Here is a 12294-nt window from a genome sequence, read left to right as displayed (position 1 = left end):
TGGCCATGATCCCCATACAGAGGATGATAGCCGGCCTGTAAAATCCTCACTGATAAAGCAGACCTCGATTGGGTGAACATGGAGGACTTGTGGGACCAGCAACCTGGAAAAGCCTGAAGTAGCAGTGATAATATAAGCCAATAGTTGGTGAACATCAGTATCTCTAGACTAGCTAACCGAGAAAGAATCCAGGACACTCCAACTAGCTCCACATGATGAATTCAGGTGACTGGCCCTTGCCCTCCGTCTCATGACTGACAACTAGGGAAAAGTTGGTCTCACAGTATGACCCTGACAACAGTGCATGTGAGGCATAGGTGAAACTAGTGAGATTTAAATGAGTTAAACATGAGCTATCACGTGAAAATGACAAAACAAAGAAGCAAAATGTGATCTCCGACTTCCAGCCTATGCAGAAAAAGTATAGAAGGCATACCTGTAAAATACATTGGAAAACACAACCTGAAATTTCAAAAAATAACAAGTGAAGTAGAGAAAAAAATCCATGATGCTGTAGAGGAAATGAAATCAGAAATAATTTCTCAGGTTAAAAAAAAAAAAAAAGAAATGGCATCCATAATGAAGGAATTGCTCAGCATAGATACAGAAGACATGGACAAAACACAGAGGAGCATAGGAAAATGATGAAAATTTTGAATGAACAATGTAGGAAAGAAATAGAATGCATGATACACATTCAGATATTCACACAATTAAAAATCTGTTTGAAAGTAGAAAAACTACTTGAACAAAACAGGTGATAGACTTTCATAATTCAAAGAATCAAGGCTAATGATCACAAAAGGAAAGATATCAAGATATAAAATAATGATTCAAAGTTTCTAAGACAATGCAAAGAAAAAATAATATAAGACTGATAGGTGTCAGTGAAAAGCAGTAGTTAACACAAATGACATTAAAAAGCAGTTTGCAGAAGTAATAGCTGCACATTTCCCAAACATAGGAACGGAATCTGACATAGAGATAAGTGAGGCATATAGATGCCAAAGAGCCACAGTCAAAATAAATCTACACACAGAAATATAATAATCAAGATAACAGAAATTTTGCACTCAATGTGAATATTAAAATCTTTTAGACAAAAAAAGATCACCTATAAAGGAAAGACCATTACAATCAGAATTATCAACACATACCCTCAAATCAAGAGCTTGGAGTGAAGTATTTCAAGCCCTAAAAGAAAAAATTTCCTACTCTGTGATGTACCCTGCAAAACCATTTTTTAATTTTAATAGGTAAATAGGATACTTCCATGACAAAAAAAAAACACCTAAAGAAATTTATGACCCCAAACCAATCCTACAAAGAATATTTAAAGCTATTCTAGATAGAGATAGAAATGCCCACAACTCCAAGAACAACATCAGAAAGAAATCACCAGGCACAGCAAGCAATTAAACAGGGAAAAAGCAGGTAACTAACAAAAGGAAAATATGATAAAGATAAACCAATATATATTAGTTGTAAACATCAAAGTAAGTCACCTCAATTCACCAATCAAAAGAAACAGATTGGCAGAATGGATAAAGAATCAAGATTCAATAATATGAAGCATACAAGAAATAATTTTAATCCAAGGGGCTGGGGATTTAGCTCAGCAGCATAAGCACCTGCCTTGCAAGCAAGGGGTCATGAGTTCGATCCTCAGTCCTGATAAAAAGATTTTTAAAAACTGTAAAAAAAACTTTAATCCAGAAAGAAACTCATAAATTTAAAGCCAAAGGATGTAAAGCAATACTCTATGCAACAGGAACCCAGAAAAAAGCAGAGGACTCTATTCTGTGTGTAGACAATGTAAACTTCATATCAAAAATGATCAAACTATATAACTGAGGTCATTATAGACTCATTAAGAAAACTCACTATAGACTCATTAGGAAAACTTGAAGAGGAATACATTATAATTATAAATATATATGCACAAATCCAGAAGTATCCAGTATAAGACAAATATTCATAGACATGATAAATCAAATAAGCCATAACACAATTGTAACAGAGGACCTTAATATCCCATTGTGACAAAGACACAGATCAAATAGACAAAGAAAAACAAATAACACAACTGAATAAAATATGTGAACAAGTGGACTTAGTAGATGTTTACAGAGTATTCCAACCAATAACATCAGATTACACATTCTTCTCAGCTACACAAGGAATGTTCTCAAAATAGAGTATATACAACACCATACGACAAACTTAAGTGCAACAGAATTAAAATTATCCCATCCATATTTTGTGACCATAGTGCATTGAAATTGGAAATTAATATCAAAAAAATGCAAAAAATCCATAAAAGCATGGAAATTAAATAACACTCTCTTGAACAAACAGTGAGTCACAGGTAAAATTGCAGAAGAAATTAAACAATATCTACAAAAAATGATAATATAAACACAACATAGAAGAACCTAAGAGATATAATGAAATCAGTCCTAAGAGTGAAATTTATAGCAATGAATTCTCATATCAGGCAAACAGAGCAATCAAAAATAATCTAATACTACACATCAAGTTTCCAAAAAAAGAAGAGCAAGTCAAGCCCAAAGCCCATAGAAGAGAGGAAATTATATAGGTCAGAGCAGAAATTAACACCATAGAGACTAATAAATTAATATAAAAATAAATGAATCAAAGAGAAGACCCTTTGAAATAATAAATAAAATTGATAAATCCCTCACCAACCTTATCAAAAAAGGAAAGATAAAACTAAATTTCATGCATTGATGCATAAAAAAGGTGAAATCACTATAAATCCTGTGGAAATTCAGAAGACAACAGTACCTATTTTGAAAATCTACATTCACATAGGATAGACAACAGAAACATGAACAAATTCCCAGAAATACATTAATTAAAACACTTAATACGATGTAAAAATTCTGAATAACCCAGTATCAGCTAGTGAAATTGAAAATGTAATTAAAAAGTTACCAACAGAGAAAAGCCCAGGTCCTGATGGATTCATTGCTGAATTATACAAGAAATTTAGAAATTTAAAACCAATAGTCTTCAAACCTTTTAATGAAGTTGAAAAGGCACAATTCTCCCTAATTCATCCTAGAGACAAATACTATCCTGATATCAAAAGCAGAAAAAGACCCAACCAAAAAAGAGAACTACAAGCCAATCTCTGTAATGAAAATAGATGCAAAAAATCCCCAATAAAATACTAGCAAACAGAGTGCAGCAAATCATCAAAAAGATTATACACCATGACGATGTGGGATTCAACCCAGGAATTTAAGGATGGTTAAACCTACAACAAATAAATGAATGTAATATACCACATTAACAGAATCAAAGACACAAATCTCATGATCATCTCAATAGATTTAGAAAGAGCTTTTGATAAAGTCCAACACTCATTCATGACAAAAACTCTACAGAAAATTGGAATAGATAGTCCTTACCTCAATCTGATAAAAGCCTTCTATGACAAACCAACAGCCAGCATCATAGTAAATGGAAAAAAAATGAAAACTTTCACTCTAAAATCAGGAACAAAACAAGGATAACCACTATGAATACTACTGTTCAATATAGTTATGGCGATCTTAGCAAGAGCAACTACTATAAAAGAGACATAAAAGGAATAAGAATGGGAAAGGAAGAAGTAAAATTATTATTTACAGATGACATGATACTCTGCATAAAATATCCCAAAAATGGCACCAAAAATCTACTAGGTTTAATAAGTAAATTCAGCAGCATAGCTAGATAGAAAGTCAACACTCAAAAATCGATAGCATTCTTGTACATGAACAACAAAATCACTGAGAGAGAAATCAGGGAAACATCACCTTTACATAATAGGATCTGAAAAAACAAATACTTAGGAATCAATCTAACAAAGGAAGTAAAAGATGTATATGTTGAAAATTAAAGTTCACTGAAAAAGAGATCAAAGAGGATCTCAGAAAATGGAAAGATATTTCATGTTCATGGATAGAAAGAAAGAAAAATCAGCTCATTGAGTTTAATACCATGTTTTCCTAACAGTGATGGAATAACTTATCAATGACGAAAGGCTCCTATTTTTGTATTTTTCTGGTTCCTACAGAGTGACCAATGGACCAGCCTTATGGTCAAGCAGAGGACAATGACAAACTGGACTGTGAAATTATGCTCGTATAGGGCATGGCACTATGGAATTCATGATGAAAATTGGAAAGTTGAATTAAAGTTTACACATTGAAGTCCACTAGAAGAAACCCATCACAAGCTTGGAAGGAACTAGAATTGACAAATGAATATTCTGGTATACTTCCTTGAGTTGATCTCCTGAGATCATGAAATGAATGAAAACTGGAAGATATCATCAATACTGAGGTAGCTTAAATTCTTCCAATAAAACCTACTCTGTATTCCAACAAAAGAGATAGAGATTTCAAAGTGGAAATAGGAAAGATTCCCTGGGTGGAAGATGTTAGCATAGTCAACAAGTTTGTCTAATGCAAATAGCTCCAAGAAACAAAACATAAATCCTTGCATGAATAGATACTGTCAATCAGACTTGAGTTACCCAGGGTTAGATGTAAATGGTCAGAGTGTTATGAAGAACTGCAACAGAAAGTATTTCACCATCTCAAAGTAGTGAAACACATTTATTCAGAACAAGGGACACATCTTCAAACCATTATGTCCAACAACAGACAAAGATAGCCTCCTCAGAGACAAAGGTTGATAGAAAACTGCAACACACATTTTCGACACTGGATGTCTAAGATGTGTTGAGATATAAATATGAAGAATTTTTGGTATGCCTATTTCTGCTTTAATTTTTCTTTTTATTACCCCGACTTTCTCTTTTCTACCTAGTGTAATACTCACAGGATCTGTGCTACAATAAGAAAAGTTGAAGGCATAAATAATTCCTAAGCAAAATTTTAAGTAACTATACTTCTAAACCTTTGCACTAGAATTCCTAAAGATCTAGTACAGGTGATTTATGCCTTCACTCCAAACTATGGTTTTAATGTGGTGCCAAAAAAAAATGATGTGCTGAGAGTCACTGAGCTTTTTGGGTCTGTGTATCTATAGATTTCATCAAAATTGGAAAATTGGGAACATTATTTTTTTAGATGTATTCTCTCCATTTCAAGGAATAAAATTGCATATATGTTAAGGTGCTTGTAGGTACTGCACAACTCTTGGGTGTCTTTTCCAAGACTTTCATTGCTCTCTATTTTTCATTTTGTATAGCTTTCATTCAGGCCTTCAAGTTCACTAACTTTTATCTTTCGCAATGATTATTCTTCCTTTCATCTCATCCCATGCACTTTCTATTTAATACTATTGTTTTTATCCCTTGCAATTTGTGTTTCTTGCAGCATCTGTTATGGTTTGAACCTAAATATTGCCCCAAAGCTTCATGCACTCCTAGGTGGGGGTTTTCAGAGCTGGCTGGATCTGGCATATGTGATACTGGGATGAAACTGTGTGATTCTACATCAGTCCTTTGACTGGAATTAGTATTTATGGATGTGGATATGGAAAGGCCCACTCTGGATGTGGGTGACACCACTCAAAATATTTGTACCCTGGATGGGATAAAAAGAAACAGCAGGCTCCTCCTACTTGCAGCTTGATGCCTCCTGCCTGCCCTACCATGGCCTGTTTCTCCTCTTTGATATTCCTCTAGCTTGTCATTCTGCCTTGCAGCCCATCAACTGTAGTTTAAAATTTCTATAAACTGAGCTCAAATAAACTTTTCCTCCTTTACCTTGTAAGTGTTGAATATTTTGTCTCAGCAATAAGAAAAGTAAGAGTGCCCATTTATATACTTGATATTTTCAACATGCTTAATCTGTTATCACTCATTGAATGTTCAGATCTACCAACTCTAGCATTTGTGTTAGATCTGTGTAGCTATAAACTGAGGATTTTTATTATCATGGTTCTTGCTGCTTTGCATGCCTAAGAAATTTTATTGGATGCTAGATCATGTTTTTTACAATTTTACACTGTAGGTTGCTACATAGTTTTATTCTATAAATCTCCTTAGGGATACAGAAAAATTACTTGGAAACAGTTCGAACCTTCTATGGTTTTGTTTGAGGTGTTTAGAATAGGGCTAATTATTTCTTATTACTTAGGCAGCTCCATTTTTTATGCTCCGCACAATACTCCAGTGAAAAAAAAGATGAATCTGCCTAATTCAAACTGGCACTATTTCCAATTCTGTAACAGAATTGAGTATTTCTTCCTTTAAATCAGGCTAATCCAAACCACAGCTCATGGATCACACACCTCCCTGGACAGCTAATAATGAGTCTCCACGAGATGGTAAATTTTAATATTTTATACAAGTTGTAGATACATTTTTCACAGCTCGATTACACGGTGTTCAATTGTGGAGTGTGTAGGTGACAGTGAATGAGGAGTGGATGCACAATGCAAGGATACCTCCACTTTCTGTGACAACCAAGCCTGTCCGTCAAATTGATTTCCACATGCATTATATGTTACCCGTGCTTGTGTGACTTGGTGAGTAAGCTACTCAGATTACCAGTAATAATATTTCAACCTACCTAGAAGTGTGTGTGACAGACATTAGACATTTATTGTTATTAAGCAGATGTTTTCTTCTTAATTAATGAATTTGGGCTGCTATTTTGTAAAATAGTCTAATAGGTTAAAGTATAAACAAGGACATTTTGTTACCTTTATACATTAAATATTATATATATATATATATATATATATATATATACACATATATATACAGCCTAAAACAATCATGCTTCACTCAATGAGATCCTAACAAGGCAAAAGATTGGATACTCATTCCCTAAATACAGGCTGAAAATTCTCAAAGCTACAGCAAGTAAAGCCTCACCCCACTTGTTTTTCATTTCTGAGGCATCTCTGTTCATTGGCACCAGATGCTCATAATTTTTCCAAATTTGATGTGTGGGATTTGGGACCAGGGAATACTTTGGGTCAGAGGGTAACTCTGTGTCCTGTTTGCTCTATTTTGAATCTTTTTGTATTAAAGATACTGTAAATGATAAACCATCATACACTGATCTCTCCTTCATGAAATCACCAAGGTGAATATTTATTGCAATAATCCTCATGCATTGACTGCCAACTGTATGTAGGACACTAAGATTTAGGCAAATGATAGGAAAAGAAATAAAGAAAGATGACGATCCTTGAACTAAAAATGATCAATATCTTCCTTCTCAGAAGCAATGTGAACGGTAACGCTCAGACTACCTTAGCTCTGTGAGAACTGGTGTCAATAAGCAGGCAATGTCATGGAACAAAGCCATTGGAGTCCTTTTTAAGAGATCAGGAAAAGCAAATTGGAAAATCTGTTCAAATGCTTCCTGTCCTAGATTTTATTCATTGTTCAAGATTGTTAATGATTAGGAAAACCACACATAGGAGCTTTCCCCCACACTACCAATTATGAGAAGGTATAAAGAGGTGGGGCATTAAACACGAATGTTTACTGGCCACACAATTCACTGCAGTCACTGATGGGCAGCTTTTTTCAGCAAAGGTACAAACCAAACCCCGCCTGAGGCACAAATGAGATATGATGTGCACAGCTAGATGACAGGTGATGGAGGAACATGAGGGTTCCTTACCTACCCCCCTTCACCATCAAATGCCAATCTTGGCAGCACAAGAACTGCATGCAGGCTGGTCAGCAGGCTGGTGGGCACTGGTCAGCAGGCTGCTTCCCATGAGGTTGATGATGTTGGTGCTCTTGCACAAGATGTGTGGTGGCAGGCAGTCATGGGTTTATTGCAAACTAGAAGGGAGTCACTGGTTGACCAGGAGGGAGGAGAAGCAGAAAGTTTCAATGTCTTCCTAGAGCTCTTGATAGTAAATAGTGTCTAGATGGAAGGGTCAGGTTCTTTGCTGGTATCCTCCCTGTCCTCATCTGTAGATGTTTTCTCCTGCTTGCCACTGTCAGGTTTGCTTGAGGCACTGAGCATCTCATCCCTCTTTGGGTCACTTGGAAGTGGTGTGGGTTTCGACCACAGTGGAGCACAACCAGCAACAACCCCCATGTGGAAGCCTTTAAAACACCAATGCCGAAGGAGATCTATTGCTTTGTCCCTGTTACTGTGGTACTTCTGCTCCCACTGGGTGGCAAGAATGTTGAAATATCGTTGCTGCTCAAAAAAGCGGAGATAACAGAAAGAGGTATGGGAAGGAAAAATTCGTTCAAATTGACCACGACGAGAAAACTCATCCTCCATCTCAACCAGAACGCGAATGTCATCTGATGTCAGAATATCCAACACAGATTCATAGATCTTCTGGTCCGGAACCTTCTGAGCCAGGTAATAAGCTTTCTTCATCTTTTGTGCAATAAGATATTCTGAAGTTGATGGACATGTGGGGCAGCTGGATAAGCCCTCGGGGAAGCTGCTAGAGGTACAGGAGGTGGAACTGATGTCCTCTGTGTTGGGCAGAACAAACCCTGCCAGATTCAGAAGGTCACGGATCATCTGGCCTTTGATGCTGATGTCCAGTGCAGAGTTGGAGTGGAGGCTGGGTGAAATGTTGACTTCCAACACCCAGGGCTTGAGGTTCTCATCTAGCATAATGTCAAAACCGAACAGCTCGTGGCAGTTGTAGGATCGCCGGACATATATCTTGAGCAGGTTGGTCACATAAGGTTCTGATGAGATGATGGTTTTTATGACAATGTCCTTTATCTTCTTCCAAATGGCATCACTCCTGATTCCCTTCTGGTTTAGGTATTTCCACAATGCTTTCAGTGCCCATTTGTGGCCCTGGCAGGCTGTTTCATCTGCATTGGCCTGGTACTCAGTATTCCTTCTATTGATGCTATAGTTGGTCAGATGCATGTACTTGTTGCCAAGGCTCTTCAGAGAAGAGGAATACTTGCAACTGGCAAAGCGGGCAAGTCCATCTGAAAAGAGGTAAATCCGTAGAGGATCATAAGAAGTGACGTAAACATAGATCCGCAGATCGAACTTTCTGCCGTTGATGAGGTACGGTTTGTGTAGATACCTCTGTACCAGGAGGGGCCTGCGTTTGGGAAGCTGACTCCACTGGTGGATCACCTGAATACCAACGCCTCGAGCTGATGCTGGTGGCTTTACAATCCACTTTTGGCAAGTATTGTTCTCCCAGATTTTGTGTAGGGCCTTTGAGTCCTGAGGTAGAATGAAAGACTGGGGAAAGAAACTGAATTCTTTCTTGCCAAAGCGGTTCTGCATTCGAGATAAGTTGCACCATAACTGATCTTTTCGCCCAATCTGGAATGAGCCCGGGAAATGGTTGAACTTCTGATGGTCTCGAATGGTTCGGAAACCAGTACACTTCATGTGGCGACCCCAGCAGCCCAGCCAATCATCATTTCTATTGCTAATTGAGAAATGGGACCGCTCAATGGTCTGCTTGACAATGCTGGGGGTCACTACACTCATCTTCCATCGTAGAAGCTTCCTCTGATGCCAGGGAAGTTTCTCCACTCTCTCATTCTGAGTACCAAAATAAATAGTAGGGGGAACATTGAAAAAGAGGCTAGATGTGAGCGCTGGTCGTGCAGCTTTCTCAGGATTGGAAATGGCTTTGGTCTCAATGTCCTTGCTGTAGTGAGAGATTGCTGCCATCAACTCTTTGGGGGATTCAGAATTTAATGGTGAGCGCTCATCTCCCTCCTCCTTTTCATTCTCATCATGGCAGGAGCTGACTTCCAATTCATCTACTAGCTCTTCTGTATCCTCAGCCTCTGTCTGGTTTGGCTGACAGTGGTTATCCAAACGAACAGCAGGTAAGTCCAGTGGTGTATTTTCCTCACGTTCTTCCTTCCTGGTCTGGCCTAGATGAATGGAAGCCAAGCCAGTGGCCACTTCAGCTCTACCAGCTAGCTGATGGGAAGAAGGGAGAATAGGAAGAATGGGAGCTCTGTCTTCTCTAACTGGTAGGGGGTCAAATACAGATCCACAGGCAGGGCTGGGGTTAAGCCTGTTGGTGTGTGATGCAACGAGGTGAATGTTGCTCCTCTTGGTACAATGTGTTATACTGTCCAATCCTGCAGTATCTGAGGCTCCAGGGAAGATCTTCTTGTCTGATCCAGCATTCTGCTGAGAAACTTGCTGGCATACCAAAGGAGGCTTCCACCGTCTGCTCCTGGTGAGGAGGCTCCACTGGAAGCTAGAATTTCCAAAAGAAGCCTGTCCAGGCTGGCACCCTTGCTGTGGTTTCTTCTCAGTGTCCTTTGCAGCCAACTTCCTCACAGTCTCGGTGAACTGAGGCTCTTTTTGTAGAGCCTGGGAATTGGAGTTATCATCCAGTTTCCAGGGCCTTGGCTCTGCTCTTGTGCCTAAGTTTTTCTGGTTGTACTGGGAAGGAGCAACGCTGATGGTGGATGTGGTGAAGGAGGCAGGGGTAGGCAGGGTAATACGGGCAGTAGCATCATCTATGACTGTGCGAATGCACTTGGGCATCTTATGGTTAAAGACTGGGGCTGCACAGTTTCCAGTAATCCCCAAATGATGTAAGAACACTCGGTGAGTCTTGGCTGAGGATACTGGCTTTAAGCTCCCTGTGTCCTCAGAGAAAGGCACTTTAACGACGTTTGGTTTCATGAAGATATTGCTGTTCAATGTAGACTTTGAGAGGGACAATGGAGATGGGATCCGGCTCGGGATGGCAGGAGTCAGGCTCCTTCTGAAAGGTTTTCTTCCAGATGTTTGCAATGACAGGCATGGATCTGTGGACGGGACTGTGGGGAAGACGGTGGAAGAAGTGGCTTTATTGTAATTGGCACTGGCAGGGATCCTCTTCTGAGGGACCGAAAAGGGTCTTTTATCTGATGTGTTCGAATGCACGCGGAAAGACCTTGATTGGTGCAACGTCTTGTGTGTATTGTCAGATTGCTGGTAAAGCAGGGCACTGCTGAACAGGCCTGGGAGAGAGCCTAAGTAATTGGAGTTGTCATGGTCTGTGATGCCACTTGTGCTGCCAGAGCTACTTAAAGATCTGGAGCAAGAGAAACGTGCTGCCCGAGGTGAGACCCGTAGGAGGCGTGGGCGCAGCCCTGTGGGTAATTGGCTAGCATGCTTCCTCTCCAACTTCCAGATTGGCTTTACCCGTTGATAGGCCCGAGACCAGGCTCTGCTCTCAGAGGGGCTCTCAGGTGGCGGGGCAGGCACTGTCCCTGAGACACTGCACAGCGTGGAGTTGTTTCTGCAGTGGAAGCCAGGACTGTTAAGCTCTTCTCCCCCTGACGCCATGTGGGGCCAGCTTCACAGCCACAAGGAATAGGGGCCTGGCTCAGGACAGGTACTACCAACTATCAGGACCATCCTGAAAATCTGTCAGCTGTCTCGGATGGCTAAAGAATCCCCTTGAACTGACCCTTTAATCAGCAGTTCGCCAGTAACTTACTTTAGGAGCCTCTGGGACCCAGCTAGGCTCCGCGCGGCTTCCTCGTGGGGGTGCTGGGCAAACGAGAGTCCTCAGTTGCCCCTAGCGACCACGCACTGTCACGTATCCTTTGCTGTTGACGTTGCTGTCGCACATGCGCAGTGCGGGCCCGCAGGAGCCAATGTACCTTACAGTCTCCTGATGTCTTGTTAGTGCATCTTTAGAGGTGTGTGTCCGTGTACGTGTGTGTGTCAATGTGCGTGCAAATGCCTGTGCACAATCACAGGCAGTTACAAAAGCCCATTTCATCTATGAAGAACTATGAAAATGTGTATGGAATTTAGATATGCTTTAGTTTTCTGGATGATATTCCTTTTCTAAATTACACTTTTGGAGAGCTGCTTATGATAGAGTGAGTCATTTCAATGACTCTGTGAAGCAAAATACATACCCCTCCCTTAGCTGCAAAGGATATTTGTGTGCTCCCACATGTGGAATTGAGTGCCATATTGTAGTACTATGTGACGTTAATGCAATCTGACATATAATGTTACACTTGGGCAAGCCCAGTCCTCCCAGGCTTTGCTTCTAGCTAACTCAATACTTAAGAATGATTTCAAGGAAAACAGTTGGTAAGTCCGCAGACCAAAAGATCAAAATAATTAAATTTCAAAGTGCCAAAAAGTCACTCGTATAACATATGTTTCTTCAGTCATAAAAAAAAAATTTATGAGGTAAATATAAAAATACTTCGAAATATATTTTATACTTTTGCTTTTATTGTACTGATTATTCAAATTAAATAGCATATAAATATTGAAACACTATATGCCCCCTAGCACAAAACAGCCAATAGATGTGTCAGAATAACACATCTTTTCTTACCCACCACCTCACTTCCTT

General features: G+C 39.4%; 1 protein-coding gene across 1 annotated transcript; it reads right to left on the bottom strand.

Annotated features, from left to right (window-relative positions):
• Positions 1–7877: 7877 nt before the first annotated feature.
• On the bottom strand, positions 7878–11258 carry LOC100735342 (tubulin monoglutamylase TTLL4-like). Its single transcript, XM_063245606.1, has one exon. It carries the CDS (start codon positions 11256–11258, stop codon positions 7878–7880), a length of 3381 nt encoding a protein of 1126 aa, XP_063101676.1.
• Between the last annotated feature and the right edge of the window lie 1036 nt (positions 11259–12294).

Source organism: Cavia porcellus, unplaced genomic scaffold, assembly GCF_034190915.1.
Source record: "Cavia porcellus strain 051 isolate PalLab524CR breed Dunkin Hartley unplaced genomic scaffold, mCavPor4.1 scaffold_3, whole genome shotgun sequence".
Classification (NCBI taxonomy): Eukaryota; Metazoa; Chordata; class Mammalia; order Rodentia; family Caviidae; genus Cavia; species Cavia porcellus.
The sequence above is the reverse complement of the archived record's forward strand: the minus strand, read 5'-3'. Positions and strand labels throughout refer to the sequence as shown.

Excerpts from the sequence above, each read along its gene's own strand:
- LOC100735342 (XM_063245606.1), bottom strand. The coding sequence starts at position 11,258 with ATGGCGTCAGGGGGAGAAGAGCTTAACAGTCCTGGCTTCCACTGCAGA.